This window comes from Mauremys mutica, chromosome 21 (assembly GCF_020497125.1).
Source record: "Mauremys mutica isolate MM-2020 ecotype Southern chromosome 21, ASM2049712v1, whole genome shotgun sequence".
Lineage (NCBI taxonomy): Eukaryota > Metazoa > Chordata > Testudines > Geoemydidae > Mauremys > Mauremys mutica.
In genome coordinates, this window is record NC_059092.1 from 581,095 (window position 1) to 601,957 (window position 20,863).

The following is a 20,863-nucleotide window of genomic DNA, read 5'->3' on the forward strand; positions in this document are numbered from 1 at the left end:
ATTCTGTGGGTGCTTGGCTTATCGGGCAGTCTCCATAATCCATAAATGGCTTTTGCCTAGGGCTATAAAAGTTACTCTGGATAGTGGGGAAGGGGGACTGAGACCCATACCAGGGCAACCTGAATCCTTCCATACCTGCTACTGGAGGCCAGGCTTGACATCTTGCATCCAGCTGCTCCAGGTCATTTCTGAGGAGTGGCTACTAGGAAGTGCCAACAGATGGAGTGAGGCCTCATGGGCATAGAGGAAGGACAGAGTTATGCTACAGTGACATTGGCCTTTGCACAGCTATGCACCTGAACCTTACTTCCATACCTGCTACTGGAGGCCAGGCTTGACATCTTCCATCCAGCTGCTCCAGGTCATTTCTGAGGAGTGGCTACTAGGAAGTGCCAACAGATGGAGTGAGGCCTCATGGGCATAGAGGAAGGACAGAGTTATGCTACAGTGACATTGGCCTTTGCACAGCTATGCACCTGAACCTTACATCATACTGATGCCTAAACCATTCTCTTACCTCTCTTATTTCCAGCAGTCAGGCCCAGACTCCATCCTCTCCCAGTACGGCAGCTGTTGGTGGACATGCCTCTAAAGAATGCACTAGCAACAACTGTTAATTTACTGACTAGTCACAACAGCAAAATTTTCTCTCATGGCCTGAATCTTCTCAAAACTGCAAATGAAGAGATTGTTCATGACGCTTGTGCTGTAGGTAGGCATCTGTCGTCATTCCAGGACACTGGCTGAAGCTCTCCCACTGTGTTAATTCATCGTATGCATTATTCTTTGCCAACTGTCTAATTCAGAGCTAACTCTTCTCTTGATCTACTGTATCTGTTTATTTAGTCATTCCAACTGATTGGATGTGCCTATAAATGCTAGGCTACTGTATTGGACTAAGATTCATCCCAGTTCATGTAACTGAGTAATCACTCACCTTACAAAAAGGGTGCGGACAGGACTTCAATCCTCATTGCAGTCAAAAGACGACTTTTACATTCTAAGAGCACATCCTATCCTATATGCACAACTACAAAATGGGGAATAACTGTCTAGGTGGTAGTACTGCTGAAAAGGATCTGGGGGTTATAGTGGACCACAAACTGAGTATGTTGTCAATATGATCCAGCTGCCAAAAGACTAATATGATTCTGGGGTATATTAACAGGAGTGTTGTATGTAAGATACAGGAGGTAATTTTCCCGCTGTACTCGGCACTGCTGAGGCCCCAGTTGGAGTATTGTGTCCAATTCTGGGCACTATAGTTTAGGAAAGATGTGGACAAAACTGGAAAGCATCCAGAGGACAGCAACAAAAATGATAAAAGGTTTAGAAAACCTCCCCTATTAGAAAAGGCTTTAAAAAAACAAAACAAAAAACAACTGGGCACGTTTAGTCTTGAGAAAAGAAGACTGAGGGGAAAAACCTAGTAATAGGCTTCCGGTATGTTACAGCATGCTCTAAAGAGGACAGTAATCAATCTCCAGCTCCACTGAAGGTAGGACAAAAAGTAATGGGCTTAGTTTGCAGCAAAGGAGATTTAAATTAGATGTTAGGAAAAACTTTCTGACTATTAGAAAAGTTAAGCTCTGGAAACACCTGTCAGGGATGGTCTAGATTTACTTAGTCCTGCCACAACGCAGGGGACTGGACTTGATGACTTCTTGAGGTCCTTTCCAATCCTACATTTCTATGATTCTGTGATCCCTGAAACATATAACTTCAGGATTTTCCATGCTCTTTTATCAATTTTTTTTTTGCATTCTATCAAGCTTTTGACTTCACTGTAAGCTTTTCATTACTAGGTTATTTAAAACAGACAGTAAAACAAGGTGGGTGCTTTTTTGTTGTCTATTTGAGCTGGTTTGTTCAGTCATTTTTTAAGAAAGAGTAAGGGATAACTCTGGGATAATGGCCCCTAATTCTTCACTCAAGAAAGCTAGTATTCTAGGTGTTATATGAGGCTGAGAGATTGGCTGAGCACATAATCACCATTATTTATTTTGACAGCACCTACTAGTGTACTAGGCGCCTCCTAATTCAGTCAAAAGATATGATTCCTGCCTCAAGGAGCTTACAGACTAATTTTTAACATGACACAAGGAGATGTTAATAAGAGAATGGTAGAGGAGGAAGGATGGGGCAAGATCAGTAAGAGAACAGTTTCATAGAGAAGGCTAGTGCACAGCATGAGTAAGCGAAGATTTTTTTTGTTTCCTGTCTACCTTCTATCTGGGGATCCAAAAGTGCTTTATACCTAATTGAGTAAGCTTCAACATCCCATTGCGCAGTATTATCACCCTTGTTTTATAGCTGAAGAGGCTAAGGGACAGACAAGTGAAGTGACACACAAAATCTGGAGCATAGCCAGGCAAGTTGCTGATACACTCCTGTATTGTCACTGACTTTCTAAAGTGTTTTGGAGCTAACCACAATAGGCAAATAGTAACATAAAATCAAATTCTGATTCTAGCTGAAGGGCATGTGGCATCCCTCAACTTCAGGCCACTACCTCAAAAAATTGGTGGGTGCTGACTAAGGGAGTCCAGCCATTCATGAGCTTGACTGTGCAATTCCTCAGAGTGAACCCAGACTGTCAGATCAGGAAGTGAGGGATGAGGTTGGGACTTTAACTCATTCACTTTCTGGGACAAACTAATTGTAGCTTTTACTATTGACCTCTACATTTTTCTTGTGCTGGATATGGATTGTAATGGGGTAAAATGTTCAGAGGTGCCTAAGTCCCATTCACTGCATCATTAAAGGCCCATTCCTGTTTCTGGTGATGTTCATGGCAAAGCTTTCTTTACTATAATGGACACATGACTGGACCCTGCATTCCCCCTATGGTGGTTGGCAAATTTAGGGTAAATGTAGAATCCAAATGCCACACTCTGACCTGGAACTGTTCTTACTCTGATTACTATCATATGCTGAATGGGTTAATCATGAGATTAATGACACACACTTTTACACAACAGATTTTGTGTGTGTGCGCTCTAATAGTTTTATAAAGAAAGGAAAAATTATTTACTATATTACAACAGTATCCAGCTCTGCTTCAAAGCCATTTATATGCCTGTTAAATGCATTAACCAGAAATTAATTCTGCATTGTTATTAAGTGTGACTTAAGAACATAAGGATGGCCATACTGGGTCAGACCAAAGGTCCATCTAGCCCAGTATCTGTCTACCGACAGTGGCCAATGCCAGGTGCCCCAGAGGGAATGAACCTAACAGGTAATGATCAAGTGATCTCTCTCCTAATCCATCCATCACAACCCTCTGACAAACAGAGGCTAGGTACACCATTCCTTACCATTCTGGCTAATAATCATTAATGGACTTAACCTCCATGAATTTATCCAGTTCTCTTCTAAACCCTGTTATAGTCCTAGCCTTCACAATCTCCTCAGGCAAGGAGTTCCACAGTTGACTGTGCGCTGTGCGAAGAACTACTTCCTTTTATTTGTTTTAAACCTGCTGCCCATTAATTTCATTTGGTGGCCCCTAGTTCTTATATTATGGGAACGAGTAAATAACTTTTCCTTATTCACTTTCTCTACATCATGATTTTATTTACCTCTGTCATATCCCCCCTTAGTCTCCTCTTTTCCAAGCTGAAAAGTCCTAGCCTCTTTAATCTCTCCTCATATGGGACCCGTTCCAAACCCCTAATCATTTTAGTTGCCCTTCTCTGAACCTTTTCTAATGCCAGTATATCTTTTTTGAGATGAGACCACATCTGTATGCAGTATTCAGACTTTTTGGATTTTGTTTCTAAAGGCCTCATGGAACTTTTAAAATTATTTTATTCTGTCCCTCTGTGTAGAGTTTTGGAATTTATTAGACACTGCCTCATGGATTCTGTTGGAAACTTGGGACTTAGTCTCTGCCCTCACAGAGAGTACCTTATTTAAGAAGTACAGAAAGTATTGTGCTCTCAGAAAGTTGAAAATAGCTATATGAAATGTATTTTATTATATATTTGTGTTACAGTTGTGTCTAGAGGTCTTGATCAGGATTGGGGCCCCATTGGGATAGGTGCTGGTCAAATATTTCTTCCTACTTTCTTGTGTCCTATTTTTTCTGTTTTATTCAGTTATAAAAATTGTGCATTTATAATCTCCCTGGATATAACATTTCATTGCTTTTTTCTGAAGGAGCATTGTTGTTTAATGGAAAACTCACTATTCCCCTGGTCAGCATTTTGTAAGTGTCCACAGAATTGCACTTCTCAGTATGACTCTGATACTTGGGAAAAATGGCCAAATTCATCCCTAGTGGAATTTATCATAATATAAATTGAATAATTTATTTGCTCAATGTTGAGTTATTTTCCAAAAACATTAGACATCTTTTTTACTGGTATTCTATCATCTTACACATTTGCTCAAATAATTCACAAATGTATTTGTATGATGATTTATTCCAGGCATTTCATGAAGTATTTAAAATAAATTATGATAGATTCTAATCTCAGCATAAGGCTCTGCTGAATTTTATTAGCTTTAGAGGAGCTAGAGCAGTGGTGGGCAGCCTGTGGCCCGCACACAGCCCATCAGGGTAATCCACTGGCGGGCCACCAGACAGCATTTACATTGCCGCCCGCAGCTCCCAGTGGCCGCATTACCCATATGGACCACAGGTTGCCCACCACTGAGCTAGAGAGGGGAGGAATTTGCCCCACAAATTTAAATACAGTTGGATTTTCTAAGCTTCATTGAATTGCATCCATCTTACTAAAAATTGTCATTTGTGACTGAACAAGAGGGGAGCCCAGAGTCAGAGAAACTGGTTACCTTTCTGCTGTAAAATCTGGTTTAACTGACATAAGAACATTTCTTTCCCCCTGAGATAAGGAAAGAAAAAAAGGGAAAAGGAGCATCACATAGCATTTGCCTCCTGCTGCCAGAATCGGAAGCAAGACGCCGGAACCACTGAATTGTACCTGAGTCTCCCATGTGGTAGGTGCCGAACACTATGATGAGAGTTTTTGAGCTGAACTTAGAACATCTTAAACTAAAACAATAAGCTGTGATAGGCAGTGCATTTCTGAGTAATTATAATGCACCTTGGGGTTATCATGAAGGCCTGAATCTGAAGGCTAAGTCAGTTTTACTACTTGAAATGCAAATATAGCTCTGAAATGTACTGGTATACTGGAACAATTTACTAAGGGTTGTGCTGGATTCTCCATCTCTGACCATTTTAAAATCAAGATTGGATGTTTTTCTAAAAGATGTGGTCTAGAAATTATTTTGGTCCCTTCTATGAAATAAGCCTGATGAAGAACATACATTAAAAACTACTCAAAAAAGTCAGGCCTGTGACTATATAATGTACATCATCAATACCCAGGCTGAGAGGTCCAAGTGACTTCCAGTTTTTCACTCTTGTTGTTAATTTTGATTAGATAAGTGTTTCCTATTTCCTAGCTTCTCTCTTTTGAAATAGTTGTTAACTATAGATTTTAAGGACCACATTCTCTTCTCACATGAGTACATGGATCCCATTGAGTCCAAGGGGAGCTGTACACACACTAGAAGCAGAATTTGTTTAAAAAATTATGTCTGCCTTTGAAATTCAGTCAGTTAAGAGACTATGTGAGTTTACAAGTAGGTCTTCTAAATGTGTGACAGAGATTCATACTTTACAAGGATATATATAATTACTTGAGGAATCTTCAGCTCCTTCTTGATTAAAATGGAAGAGAAAATGTTAAAAGAAATACACTTAGTATGGGGAAATTTTTTGTTTTTAATTTACAGCAGAAAGAATATAAAGCATTCAGAAAACATTTTCCATATTTTAAGGGCAATTCAAAACATTTTGCATGGTTCCAGCAGCTGAGTTCTTCAACAGATCCATTGATTCAGTGATGCTTTACATGCACAGTTACAAAAATAAAACTTACAAAAAAGAGACATCTATACTAGTTTTACATGCAAGTCTTGGGGACCCCCTGTTGGGCACCAACTACTGTGTGGAACTGCTGTAAGCGTGCAACCATATAGGGAGTTCATGTTATATTCTTTATTTCTTTCACACAGTATTACTTATGTCAAACGTATTACACAAAGGAGCAATTCCATATTCAGGAGGCAGAAGAAGGTCCTGCTCCTGGCACTTGGGAATCCCGATTATCCAAGAAAGCTGCACTTACGTATCTTCTATCAGAAATAAGTTCCACAGTCAAGAAAGGGGTAAGCAAAAAAGCTTTTTCAATGGGAGAGCATTTTTAGTGGTCACATTCACTGAAAGGTTACAACCCTGTTCAGCAAAGTACTTAAGGATATACTTAACTTTAAGCATGTGAGTAGTCCCATTAAGTTAATGGAACTACTCATATGGCTAACATTAAGCATGTGTGTAAATATTTTGCTGTATCAGGGTCTTTATCAGTAGACACAACCAGGCCCATGGATCTGGAAGGGTAACTTGAAATAGCTCTGTATTTTACTGAAAATTTAAGTACAAATATAAGGGGTTAAAATGTTTCCACTGAGGTCATTACTCTTGTTAGGAAAAGATCAATTATATTTGTCATAATGCCAGTCAATGGGACAAACATTTATATTTCAAAATGTCAGAATATTTCCAGTATTAATACAGAGTATTCCAGTTCATTCCAAAGGAGTTTATTTTCAAATTCCGTTCCCATTATTTGTGTGTGGAATAGTTAATGTGTAAGGTTCTGTTTCAATAAAATATATGGAGATTATGAGGCAGCCACAGTGTGGGAGCCAGACAATTTTTTTAAATTGAATCAGGTCATAAAGCAGCAGTTCACAAATGTACAGAGTTCTGATAAAGAGCTATATAGCACATATATTGTAATTCAATGCTGGCAGTGAAAGGAAGTAATTAAAAACCAGGTACAATTATAGAAAAGGCACCAAGAGCACTGACCCCAGTTTTTTGCCACAATCTTTGTGTTTACCCTTCTTTTAAAGACACCAGTTTAAAAGCTTCTCATTTGTGAATATTTTTAGGCTTCACAAAAAGCCTGGAGTTTAAACATTTTAGTTGGTGGCCAGGATCAAGTAAGAGCAACTATTCCAAAACTAACCATGTAAAATTTACACCAACCATTTGGAAATTTTAAACTGGTACTAGCAACATAAAGTCACAGAAGCAATTTCTGATTTCAGCTACACTTGTGTAAATCCAGAGTAACTGCACTGACTTCAGGAGATTTACTCCTGATATATACTAGTGTAATTAAGATCAGGCCCCTATTGTCTAAACTTCATGACAATTTTTAATTAGTATGTCAATTTTAAAAGTATCTGATTTCTTTGGCTCCTCACTATGTGGAAATAGCAATATACCATGACACCCCTACAAGACCAGTTTGCATCTTTTAAGTTTTACTTTTTATTTTTTTAAATTTTTGTGCATTTTTATTACATTTTCTGACTTCCAGCAGGAGATATGAAAATGTGAAACATATTTTCTACTTTCATACTATTTCTTTTTTCAGTTTATGTTCATTCTAAGTGTTCTTTATTGGAGTGAGTGTATGGTGTTAAGCTAGATACGTTTTTGTATTCTTATGATTATCTGCTTTGCAAAAGTAACTTAATTTTCTTAAGCAATATTAGCATTCACATTACTTGGCACCATTGGCAAAAAATTAAAATAAAATAAAATAAAATAAACGTCCTGGTAGCCAAAATCAAATGTAAACATATCCTTTTTTAGTAAAGTTACTCTGCCTTTTTTCCTAAGTCTAAATACAGTAGCTCTTTTTTTTTTTTTGCAGTTTAGTCATGCTTTAGCAAAATGTTCTTCTAATGAACATTTAAAATAAAGTTTCTTATAGTGAAATAAAGTTTTTGTTTCATTTTACAGACCATAGCCACTAATGCTTTGCTTTTTTCATTTCTTTTTTCTTGAATTCATGCACATATCTCTGTTTTAATATATACAATATGTACAAACAATACATCCACACTCTTTTCGCTCATTCAGACAAAACTATACAAATAATAATTTTATCTTGCCAAGTTATTGACCCTTTGTGAATAAAATATTTAGTAATTAATCAATATATTCCCTTTCAAATATTATTTCTCATTTTCCATTTCTACCTTCTATATATACAGAAACTGCCCAGATTTTGATGAAATAGCCAAAATAAGAAATTTACTGGCCAGGATGGAGCACCACTCTGATCTTTAGGTGGTATAAATGTCCAGGCAACATATGTACGTGACTGCTCAGAACAACAAAATTACTGTTTAAAAAAAAGAGCGCTACATACGGTACAAACTGTTTTAAGTAAATAATTAAAAGTAAGGCCAGAAAATAAAGTGCTGATTATGAGAATAAGTACATGACACTTGAAATACTTGCAGGTTCTAGAAAAAATACCAAAAAAGGAACTTTTAAAAACTCGCTCAAGCTGCTCTCTTTATTTCCCATGCATTACCCGTTTGCCTCATATGCCAACCCACTCTGTAAATTTCCAGGGGATGTATTAAAAACCTGCAGATTTAAAAAGTTGCATTAAGTGTGCTGTAGAGAGATTCAAATAAAAAGAAAGGACAGAAGTGCAAAGGAAATGAGAATGCATGTACCCAATAAAGATTTACTGATCTAAGCCCCTCCACTGACTCTTGAAGCTTCAGTTTCTTGGAGATGATTGACAGGTGCAGGAATAGCATTCTTGTGTTGCTTGTGCATTCCCACCTTTTCTTAACAATATTTTTGGTATAATATTTGTACAGTTCCACACGTTTTAATACAGCCCTATATGAAAAGGATAATTAATCGCTTCTTTTGGAGAGAATGAAGCAACTCACAAATTCCTCCTGGTGTCTTTTTTCCCATGATCCAACAGAAGATTGAGTTCCAAGATGTCTTGCTGAACAAATTAAAAGTTGTCCATGAAAGTGCAAATGCAATGACCAAAACATTACTGTTAAAATCCTGCAGCTGAGATTCCCAGAACTGCAGTGGGTTTTTTGTTGTTGTTGCATGTCTCTGCTAAAAACAGAAAATGAAAACAGTCTGAAAAGCAATGTCACATTGCTACGGGATGCTGCTGTGTATCTTCAAGTTCCTTGGCCTTTTTCAATTCTTTCACTCTGAAACAATAAAAAGGCCCTCTATAACATTTCTATTCCAAAAGAATTTCAACAGGCAAAAGTCAAAGGGATCCCTCGCTACAACTTCCAGTATGAAGTAGCCATCACCTTAAGAAAACTCAGCAGTACAAATAAGAAAGAACCTCCTGATATAGTAAACAATTGGGAGCCAGGGAAGAGGAAGAAAAAACTCATTCAGAAGGAAGAATTCACCTTTTGCAACCCATTTCTGGACATCTTTATTTAATACCCAAATTCATTCTACTATCAAATCATCTTATTTAATTAATTGTCTTTTATGACTGCTTTTCATCAATTTCTGCCGCTGCCTCATGTACCAGATAATTTGAGCAACATGCACTTTCTGTGCTGCCTCTTTTTCACTGAACATGGGCAGATGCTGCTGCATCCAGCATTGTGGAGAGAACAGATTTATTCCAGACTTCCATAGCAAAGTTCTACTTAATTTATACAGTACCTTAGGTTAATAGAATTTACATATGTGTAAGGACTTTATACTGGCATCAGTGTAAGCAGATACGTTACTTCAACTTATTGTCTCAGTCTGACTATCAGCATCTGCATAGTCTGGTTACTTGTAGGATATATTTATTTGTATCTTCATAATCCCCAGCCAGGGACACAGTCTCTCCATGAAGTACTAACTCTGTAAAGAGCATGCAGATGCTACAGTTGCAAGAACTTTAGAAATGGAAGTGAATTCATTGATTTATGTAGCACCTATCACCATTGGATCTAGGTGCTTAAGCTGTAGTATATTAGTTAAGTAAAACTATGAAAGTATGGGAAATTTAAAACTAAACAAATTAAATGACTTGTGTCATGCCTGGAAACCCATTAAGGCCGCTACTTGGCTAACATAATCTTGATTTTTGTTGCTATGTCACTTCACCGAGGCTTCCTTAAAGTGACTAAATGAACAACTGCAGACATCCAGACTTGATCTAGGCTATCATACTGTCAAGGCTTTATCAAGTTGCTTAGTAATGAACCCAGCTTCAAGGGAGAGAGTTTGGGGTCCCAGTCATCATTAGGGAGGGAATGAGTTGTCAATGCAGTTCTGTATACCTCTGCTTTTGTCTCCACTATGTATAGCTCAGTCTAACTCTTGGTCAAACAAAGCACTCAATGTCACAAAAAAGCTGCATAGTTTTTTTGTCCTGCAGTTGAGGTAGCTCTTTAGGACTATATAACCCATATGCTTTTGACTATTTTTTATTACAATATACACTGCTTAGTAAAATAATTTTAGACATTCTAGCTAGTCATAGACTCATTTCTATGAAGCATCAAAATGCATTAACTCCAGTTCAGAATGAACAGCATGTTAAATCTGATGTCAGAAGCAGTGTGTATTGCAATAAGCTACTATATACAGAAACACATCTATGTGAAAAAAACCTGCCTGACTCTGCATGTCCTTGCTCAGTTATTCTGAGGGTAGTTTTCCCCCAAAAGGTTGTGATTACGACTCAAAGTAGAAGGATTTAGCAGAGCACATCCAGTTGTTAGTATATTAACTTCTTAAGCAAATTGACCTAGAGACACTACAAGGGGATAAATTCAGAGGTGCTTTAAAAAGTATTTCAAGTTTCACATCTGTAAGCAGGGCCGGTGCAACCCATTAGGCAACCTAGGCGGTTGCCTAGGGCACTAGCATTTGGTGGGGGTAGGGGGTGAAGGGACCTGGGGCAGGGGGGCGCGGGGAGGGCCCCCTGCAGCAAGTAAGGGAGGGCGCGCACCCCAGCTCACCTCTGCTCCGCCTCCTCCCCTGAGCATGCCACCTCGCTCTGCTTCTCTCCCTCCCAGGCTTGTGGCACCAAACAGCTGATTGGCACTGCAAGCCTGGGAGGCGGGAGACGTGGAGCGGCGACAGCGTGCTCGGGGAGGAGGCGGAGCAGAGGTGAGCTTGGGCGGGGAGCTGCCGCATGGTTCCCTGGGTTGGGGGGAACTGCTGCGGGGGGCGCTGCCATGGGGGGGCACCTCAGGGCGGAGGGCTGCCTCGGGGGGAGGGAGGGCGCAAGGTGGAAGTTTTGCCTAGGGCGCGAAACATCCTTGCACCTGCCCTGTCTGTAAGTGGGCATAAGGGCATCCAGCTAAATCAATGACTGTAACAGAGCCCTAGGTTAGCCTAATTTAGATGCTATGGGGATAGAACAGAGGCGCTTAGCAGAAAGAGCAACTAATAGAGTGCAAATTAAAGTAGGTATCCACCACTACATTCATGATCTTTTGGCCCCTGTGCGACGGGACTCCTTTATACTTTCATATTGATGTGTAACCACTACAAACTTACACATCAGCTCTGAATTTGGCCCAGTGACTGTATTTTCAATTTTCAGCTAAATCAGAGCTGTAGCATTCAGGACATCCTGTAAGCTTGTGACATTGGGGGACATGGGCTCCAGCAATGAATGAATGGATCACACGAGTAGTATGCATGCATTTAGAACATTACTAATTGTCTTTATTTTACTGAAGTGTTTGAGAATTCCATGCTTGGGAGGACATAGAGTGTGGCTATTGCTGATCAAAAATGAAAATAGGGTCTGCAGTATTTCATCACGTGTGGCATGACTCTGAAGCCCTGGCTACACTAACAACATGAACTATGGCTGAAAGTGGCATCTCACTCCCACTTTCTGAAACACTAAACAGTTTTGACTGACACTAGGATTTAAACCATTCCAGTACAGATTCAGGGAGCCCCATTGCTATAAAACAATGATTCAATTTTGTAGTGTAGTCAAAGTATCATTGCAGTGAAAGACATGTCAAAAGCTAGCTTTTCCTTTCTGCTGTAAGGGGGCTAAGGTGAAATCCTGCTCCAGTGAAGTCAATGGTGAAACTCCCATTGACTTCAATGGATCCAGAATTTCACTCCAGTTGCCTGGGAGGAATTCTTCATTCTGTGTCTAATGGAGGTTACTCCCTATTCTCTCTTTGCAGCTCACTGTGGTTCTGCTAATTGTCTGGTGGTCCTGTTCTTATATTACAGGATATACGTATTCAGAACCAGTAGAGGGAATTTATAATACTGTACTTACACACAAACACAAACTCAGAATATTCTTAATTTGTTAAAACTTAAGCTCTCTTTCCGTGCAGCAGGAAAGTGAAAAGTTACTTCTCCCTAGATGTGCACTAGTTCACATTTTATGTTGAGACTAATCACACATATACAAAAGATATCACCTACAATGCAGGACAGGTAGTGCAACTTGTGCATTTTTCAGTTGCACCTCTTACTGTAATATAAAATTCACCTGTTATTACTATAGGTCTCATTGAGAACATGCACAATTGGTAAGCTGTGGCTCTTACTGATACATGCTGTATCCATGTCTAGCACTTCAACATGCAAGTTCTACACTAACAGATCACACTTTTGCTGGAAAAATGCAAGACATGCTTTGCTGGCAACTTCAACCTAGGACATGCAACATCTGTACTGGTGCATACCTGTTTAACTGGAATATGCATGCTAATGCAAGTTGATTACTGTAGCATTCAATATTTGCACTAGTACAGATCCTGTTCACAAATGTGCAACACCTTTCTTGGTCAAATGAGTCCTGTACTAGTTACTAGGTTTGTAGGCTTGTACAAATTTTGGAACTGCAGTGTTGATTGTTGCTTAAACATAAGAACATACCATTCCTGAGTTTCCCAAATATGAAATACAAAACAATGGTGTGTTCATTAGTGAAAGATGCTGCAGTGTGCACAATTACATTCACAGACCTCATGTGCTTCACAACCTTGTATTCCACGGTATTTGGAAAATGACTTAAAGATGATGCCAGTTAATACTTTTTGAATTTGTTAAATTTTCCCACATAGTCAATAGCTGTGTGTGCAGGTGAACGGGGAGGGGAGGGGGATCGGAGAGTGTATGTTTGTACAGGTAGTCATTTGTTTTTATAACGTACTGCATGTTAATACAAAGAATATGCCTAAACAGTGTCAAAGTTGTGGTGACACAGACAGCAATCAAGAAGATTAAACCTAAGGATGATGTTTTATCTTTAACTCAGACTTAGAAAAGCAGGGCCCAAGTGAAATATCCCAATACAAGGGGGTTCCTTGGCCGACATACAGCTACTAGAATGGCTCTGCCTGTGCTCTTCGTTGCTCCTCAGTAAAAGGGGTCTGGCTCTAGTGGAGTAGGCTCTGGCTGTTCTTGGCTGGCTCAGTGCAGCTAGAATGTAAACTGAAGCACCTCTGAGGCTGCTCTTTTTTATAGTGGGACTGGGCAGGCCTGTGAGTTTGGGTGGAACAGAGATGGTACAAAGATCTCTCTTTTCTCCAGCCCCGTGCAAGAATAAAGAAACAGAATCAGTCAAGGTCTTCTTTAGATCCAGTCTGAGCTGTTTTTAAAATTATGTTTGAGACAAAACATATACACGTTTTTCTTATGTAGAATTTAAAATATTTATTAATGACCAAATAGCTCTGAATTGCTTTCAAGTGAACTTGAGTTAATGTTTTTTAACTGATTATTTTTTGTCCAGTAGTTCATTCAGAAGTCTTGCCTAAAAAGTGCACAATGCAAGTCCTTCAGAAACCCTCCTGGAAAGTAGTTACTCTTGTCACCAGCAGCAGCCTTTACTCCAGTTTAATACTTCCATAATTAAACAAAAATCATTTCTTGATCAGTGCCAGTTTTATTTGGTGATGTTTTTATAGTGATATAAGCTAGAACAGAAGAACAGGCCAGCTATCTTCCATTTACTAGCACTCAGTGTAAAAAAAGTACAAACTAAAATTTCAAAATTGAAACAATGTGATTCCAAGATGGATTCCTGGACAAATTATAACCCCTGTAAATAGAAATTCATAATAGCAGTGCTGCTCACACAGCGCACAAGAGAGCGACAGCTGGTGCTGCCTTACTGCAACTAGCCAAGACATTCTCTGCACCTTGTTTCATCTCTTTCCACTTTGAATTTCAGGTGGGGAAGGGGGCTGAGGTCTGTGGAGGCTCCCTTCCTTTGCAAGCATTAGCAACCTGCCAGGAGTAAAAACTTGCACCAGATTTTTATAAAATGAAGGCGGCATTTGCCCCAGAAAATGACTGCTCTCCGCGTGGATTATTCATCTAGATCTGAGCAGACTCCGAATACTGTGTCTGCACCTTAAGTCAGGGCAGCCATGGGCAGAAGTAGCACAAGGCCAAAGTTTTAGGTGGGGGCTGTAGCTTGTCTCAGCTCTATATGCATGTTCTCATTAGTTAAGAGCACTTTTGAAAGTGCCTCTTAGTGCTGTGATGTGGCTGACAGGGCTGTTCAAGTGAAGTCCTGCTGGTGCTGAAATGTGAACTCTGTAGTCTGAGGCACTGGAGCGCTGCCCCACATGTAGCCTTCATCAAGAAGAGCTGTTATGCTGTTGCATTGGCCCATGTGAAAGGGGCACAGAATTGGGAAGAAGGTGAATTTATTTTCTCGTGTATCTGTGTGAGGTAGGGCCCCAGTGTCAAAGGCTCCACTGGAGACCTCACACATTTTGGCCAGAGGCCATGCTGGCCACCTCCAGGTACAGGGTCATTCTTCACTAGTGAGTGAAGGGCAGCTGGATTGAGTAAACCAGGGTGACAGGGAGTATCATTGCCCTCCCTTTATGGTGTTCTAGTAAGTTAACTGTGAGGTTCTTTTAAATGTGAAGAACAGAGCTTTTGAGCTGTGACTCTGTGAAGTGTAAAGATCACAAACAAACCTACAGCTCCTAAAGTGCCCCAGCTAGACAGTTCTCATGACCTTTGGCTTTTATTACTTATTCAAATACCATTAAGGAAGTTGCATTGTTATGTGCTGAAGCAATGTAGTAAGCAACAGCCCTGAAAGCCAGCAGCAGTTTGTATTGTATTTCCCTCAAATTTCAAATGAGAATTTGTGAGCAAATGAATTAGGCCCACTTAGAAAAGTTACAGCAGACGATAGCTTCATGGGTAAAGCGTAAGGCAAAGCTGTTTCATAAAAATTACTCTATAATGCCCAGCCACGGAAATGTTCAATGAGTCAGTGAGTTTACAGCAAAAAAGTTCTGGCAATGCTGGAGGTCAGTAATATAAAGGACAGGGTGAATTAGAGCCACAGAAGGCTTTTTAGTCAGTTACCTGTTGCTCTGAGAGCTGAATTGGCTTGTGTGAAATTTAGGAAATGGGAGCTCTTGCCTTTTTCCAGATATCTCATTTGGATTGCAAAACAAAAAAGACAGAAAGGCCCAATAAGAATGACACCCCAGAGCATGGGGCCTGCAATTTAACACACACATTTGTGCTCCAAAAACATTCAGCCCCTGCAAAAGGTAAACGAAACAAAATTACTTTGGAAACTTTCATTGCAGCCACCTTGACACACGCCCCACAAGACATTTTTCTCCCATTATCCTTACATTGGATTACTCAGGAGAGGGCTTTGCCCCCTCCCCCTAACATTTCGCCCATTCTTAATGTTACTACAAGACACATAAGAAATTGGGTATTTAATGCAATGGCTGCTCCATATCATACATTTCCTGCTTTTATTAAAAGAACCTTGGTGCACAAGAGTGGGAGAGGCTGTATCTGAACTGCTGGGGGAAGGACTGGCCTGCAGAGAGTAACAGAGTACATTTTATGGGGTTGGTCATTCAGGTATGAAATAAAGAAGTTGTACTTACCAGAGTAATTGACATCACATGGTACATATGCCCTCCCAAAAGCAGAGAACCACACATAACCAATGGGATGAAGTTTTTAAAAGGCTGCTGCCATAAATGAATGTATTCCTTTTATTATTGCTTGTTTCCTATAGTAACTTTGCTTGTTCTGCCCAAGAAAACAGGCTAGAACCTTTGTTGTAAGCAGACAGTAGTTTAACCAGTACAGCAGTTCAGGAAGACCTGATTGTTATGAATACTAGCTCCTCAGAGTTATGGGAGAAGGGGTCACATCTCTCTGTGAGTGTCTTGTAGCTGCACCCCGCATCTGTATTCTGAACAAAACTTGCACGTGGGAGGTTAATAGGAAGTTTAAACAAAGGAGCAGGTCAACCTTTTATATGTTTAGGAGAGAGCAATAGAGATTCAGCATAGCTGAAATCTCTCCAAGGTTCCTTTGGGATGAAAGGAGCTACTAATTGTACGTTATTGCCACCAGTTCCTTCTGAAATAGCATGTTATCACTGCTGCAGTAATGTAGCCAATTAATAGTGACTAAATAAGGCCCTTTGAGATCTGCAGCTTTCTTACATAAATCCCACCCAAAAATCTTAACCTGCTCTGGGAAATGTGTTATATTTAATCCAGGTAATTCTTTGGGAGAACACCTTCTTCCCTTCGCCTTTTTTTTTTTAAATATTGAAACCTCATAATATAAACTAAAAATTAGGGCCGTCAAGTGATTAAAAAATAATCACAATTAATCAAGCTGTTAAATAATATAATACCATTTATTTAAATATTTTTGGATGTATTCTACATTTTCAAATATATTGATTTCAGTTACAACACAGAATACAAAGTGTACAGTGCTCACTTTCTATTTATTTTTAATACAAATATTTGCACTGTAAAAAAAAAATAGTATGAGTTTTAACCTAATACAAGTACTGTAGTGCAATCTCTATCACGAAAGTTGAACTTACAAATGTCGAATTATGTGCAAAAAAAACTGCACTCAAAAATAAAACAATGTAAAACTTTAGAGCCTACAAGTCTACTCAGTCCTACTTCAGCCAATCGCTCAGACAAAAGTTTGGTTACATTTGCAGGAGATAATGGTGCCCGCTTCTCGTTTACAATGTCACCTGAAAGTGACAACAGGCGTTCGCATGGCACTGTTGTAATCAGCGTTGCAAGATTTTTATGTGCCAGATGCGCTAAAGATTCAGATGCCCCTTCATGCACCATTCCAGAGGATGTGCATCCATGCTGATGACAGGTTACACTCGATAGCAATCCAAAGGAGAGCAGACTGATGCATGTTCATTTTCATCATCTGAGTCAGATGCCACCAGCAGAAGGTTGATTTTTTTTTTTTTGGTGGTTCAGGTTTTTCTGAAAGCATGCTCCACACCTCATTCCTCTCAGATTTTGGACAGCACTTCAGATTCTTAAACTTTAGGTCGAGTGCTGTAGCTATTTTTAGAAATCTCACATTGGTACCTTCTTTGCATTTTGTGAAATCTGCAGTGACAGTGTTCATAAATGAAACAACATGTGCTGGGTCATCATCTCAGGGTTTAACTGATCGCCATATTTGGGGTTGGGAAGGAATTTTCCTCCAGGGCAGATTGGCAGAGGCCCTGGAGGTTTTTCGCCTTCCTCTGCAGTGTGGGGCACAGGTCACTTGCTGGAGGATTCTCTGCACCTTGAGGTCTTTAAACCACGATTTGAGGACTTCAATAACTCAGACATAGGTTAGGGGTTTGTTACAGGAGTGGGAGGGTGAGATTCTGTGGCCTGCGTTGTGCAGAAGGTCAGACTAGATGATCATAATAGTCCCCTTCTGACCTTAAAGTCTATGAGTCGATCTGAGACTGCTATAACATGAAATATATGGCAGAATGTGGGTAAAACACAGACCAGGGGACATACAATTCTCCCCCAAAGAGTTCAGTCACAAATTTAATTAATGCACTATTTTTTTAAATGAACATTATCAGCATGGAAGCATGTCCTCTGGAATGGTGGCTGAAGCATGAAGGGGCATACGAATGTTTAGCATATCTGGCACATAAATACCTTGCGATGCCAGCTACAATACTGCCATGTGAACGCCTGTTCTCACTTTCAGGTGGCATTGTAAATAAGAAGCAGGCAGCAGTAGCTCCCATAAATTTAAACAAACTTGTTTTTCTTAGCGATTGGCTGAACAAGAAGTAGGACTAAGTGGACTTGTAGGCTCTAAAGTTTTACATCATTTTGTTTTTGAGTGCAGTTATGAAACAAAAAACCCATCTATATTTGTAAATGACACTTTCACGATAGAGATTGCACTACAGTACTTGTATGAGGTGAATTGAAAAATAATATTTTTATCATTTTTACAGCACAAATATTTGTAATAAAAATAATATAAAGTGAGCACTGTACACTTTGTATTTTGTGTTGTAATAAAAATCAATATAGTTGAAAATGTAGAAAAACATCCAAAAATATTTAATAAATTGCAATTGGTATTCTATTATTTAACAGTGCAATTAATTGCAATTAATTTTTTAAATCCAGTCTGTGTACAAGTGTTGGTGCACTGTGTGGTGTGTACATGCACACACAGCGTTTGTGTGCATGTTGATACATGCACATTTACAGCAATAAAGAATGAGTAGTTGTTGTACAGTCTCTTATGCTTCAGCAAAGTCGCAGGTGATACACCTTGCAGCAGCTCACCACTTACATTTTCCAAATATAGAGAAAAAATAGTAGTACAAGTTAAGAGAGTAAGAAGCAGAAACTGGTTTGTTGTGAAAATGAGAACTGGGCACTTGGAATGATTTCTGATGCATCATGCTAAGATGTATTTACACTCCCCTTGTGCACATAACCCATTATTCATTGAAAAACTGGTTGATTTTAAAGTCATTAGTCACTGGCTGTACTTCCCTGATTCACATTCTTTAATTATTTGTATTGCAGTGGAGCCCAAAGGTCCCAATCAAGGATTGGGCCCCACTGAGCTAGGCACCATGCAAATGTGTACAAAGACACAGTCACTGCCTCAAAAATAACAAGACAACTGATATATGAGGCAGAGGGAACACAATCTAATTGGACCATTTTTACATACCTATATCCATTTGCAATATATTTTTCCTCAGTTATTATAAATGAAATGCCAAGTCTCCCCTGTGCACCTCAAACTAGACGTCACATAGTAGTTAGTTCCTTATGTGTGTCATATTAAAGTTCAGAGATTTTTCTTAAGACCTACCATCTGCTGCTTCCTTACTATCTCAGATGTCAGAGATTGTTATATTTTATTTAATTTATATAATATACATGAAGCCATTTACATCTATAGTATAAGTAGATTCCTTTGTTTTATTTGGAAAATCATGTGGGCTAAGAACTATCACTGTAGATCTTAGTGGTAGAGGGAGAGATGAGCATTGAATGGGAAATGGACAAAAAATCCACTCATGTCTGCTGTACATTAAAAGGTGGGAAGTGTTAAATTGTGCTCGCCATACATTCTTGTAACAGAACAGAATATTTAATTTAGACAATTTCTCATTAATTTCAGCTACTTACAGTGAAACTTCAGAGCACTTTTTTCTAAACATTTGAGGAATCGGTGTTTTACTATATATCAGACTGTGATGCAGAGAGACAGTGAAATCATATACAATTCAAATAAAAGCAAAGCAATTGATGTTCCTGGCTGCTTTTTGGTCATATAATCAAGCCATTTAAATATTTCATACCAGTGAGTAACTGCAAGAGATTTGAATCCCATCCATCCTACTGTTTATAGCCTATGGAGAAACCTGCACATGTACTGCACCTTCAGAAATTGTTTCCTGTAGTTTCTGATATGCCCTACAATCCATTTAAACTGCAACAATAACAAGAGAATGCTTATGTTAAATAAATTCCATTCACAGGTAGCACTGAACTCTCTAGCCACTGCAGAGCACCACACTAAAATCCCAAGGGCAGATCCTCAGCTGGTATAACTTGCCATAGCTCCACTGAAATCAATGATCTGTCCCCCGAATCTCTCTCCCTTCAAAATTATCTGGGTCTTTATTTTCATTATTGAATGTGATGAGAAGGTTACTCACCTTGTGCAGTTCTTCAAGATGAGTGTCCCTGTGGATGCTCTACTCCAGGTGAAGGTGCGTCCCTGAGCCTTTGCTCAGAAAGTTTTGCAGCAGTGCCAGTACAGGTTGCGCATGCGCAGTGCCTACCTAGCACGCTGTTGGCACCTCAATAGCACATACACGATCCAGACTCTTCAGTTCCTTCTCTACCCTGGAGTCTGCCCCTAACTCCGAAGTAGAAGGGAGGTGGGTAGGTAGTGGAGCACCCACAGGGACACTCATCTCTAAGAACCTCAGTTACTGCACAAGGTGAGTAACCTTCTTTTCTTCAAGAGAGATGTCCCTGTGGGTGCTCCACTCCAGGTGACTGAAGAGCAGTGCCCGCCTAGGATGGTAGCAGCTTTGGAGTTGGCAGAAAAGCAACTGATAGCACAGTTCACCCAAGTCGAGTATCTGCCTGAGGGCCTTGCATGACAGCAGACTGTTTAGCAAAGGTATGTTCAGAGGCCCAGGTGGCGGCCTTGTAAATGTAATGGGAATGTTGTGCAGGAATGCTACTGATGCCAATATGGATCTGGTAGAGTGCATCTTCATCCCTGCTGGAGGTTGTATGCCTTTTAATTGACAGCATAATTGAATGCATCTGGATATCCATCTAGAGATACTTTGAGTGGATATGGAGTTACCCTTAGAACTTGATGCTATGGAAATAAAAAGCTTCGGTGAGACTCTAGATGGCGTGGTCCTGTCCAAGTAAAAAGACAGTGCTCTCCTAACACAGAGGGTGTGCAAGTGTTTGTGAGAGGGGTCCCTGAAGAGGGAGTGGGAGGGTGGAGAGGGGAGTATAGACAGGAAAGGAATGGTATAGCCCAATATGATGATTTCCAGGGCCAATTTGTCTGTGATGATAGCCACCCAATTGGGATAGAATGGGAGCAAACGGTCTCCAAAAAGCTGGATGGATGGTGTAAGTGCTGAAACGGGTGAGAGGTCTTCCTGAC

General features: G+C 39.7%; 1 protein-coding gene across 1 annotated transcript in view; it reads right to left on the reverse strand.

Annotated features, from left to right (window-relative positions):
• Positions 1–8,727: 8,727 nt before the first annotated feature.
• Positions 8,728–20,863, reverse strand: part of CAMTA1 (calmodulin binding transcription activator 1) — a 769,191-nt gene continuing 757,055 nt past the window's right edge. Inside the window, exon 21 of the mRNA XM_044996562.1 lies at positions 8,728–9,096. Coding sequence (XP_044852497.1) covers positions 9,033–9,096 — 64 coding nt within the window. The 3' untranslated portion in view covers positions 8,728–9,032. The remainder of the gene's footprint in view (positions 9,097–20,863) is intronic.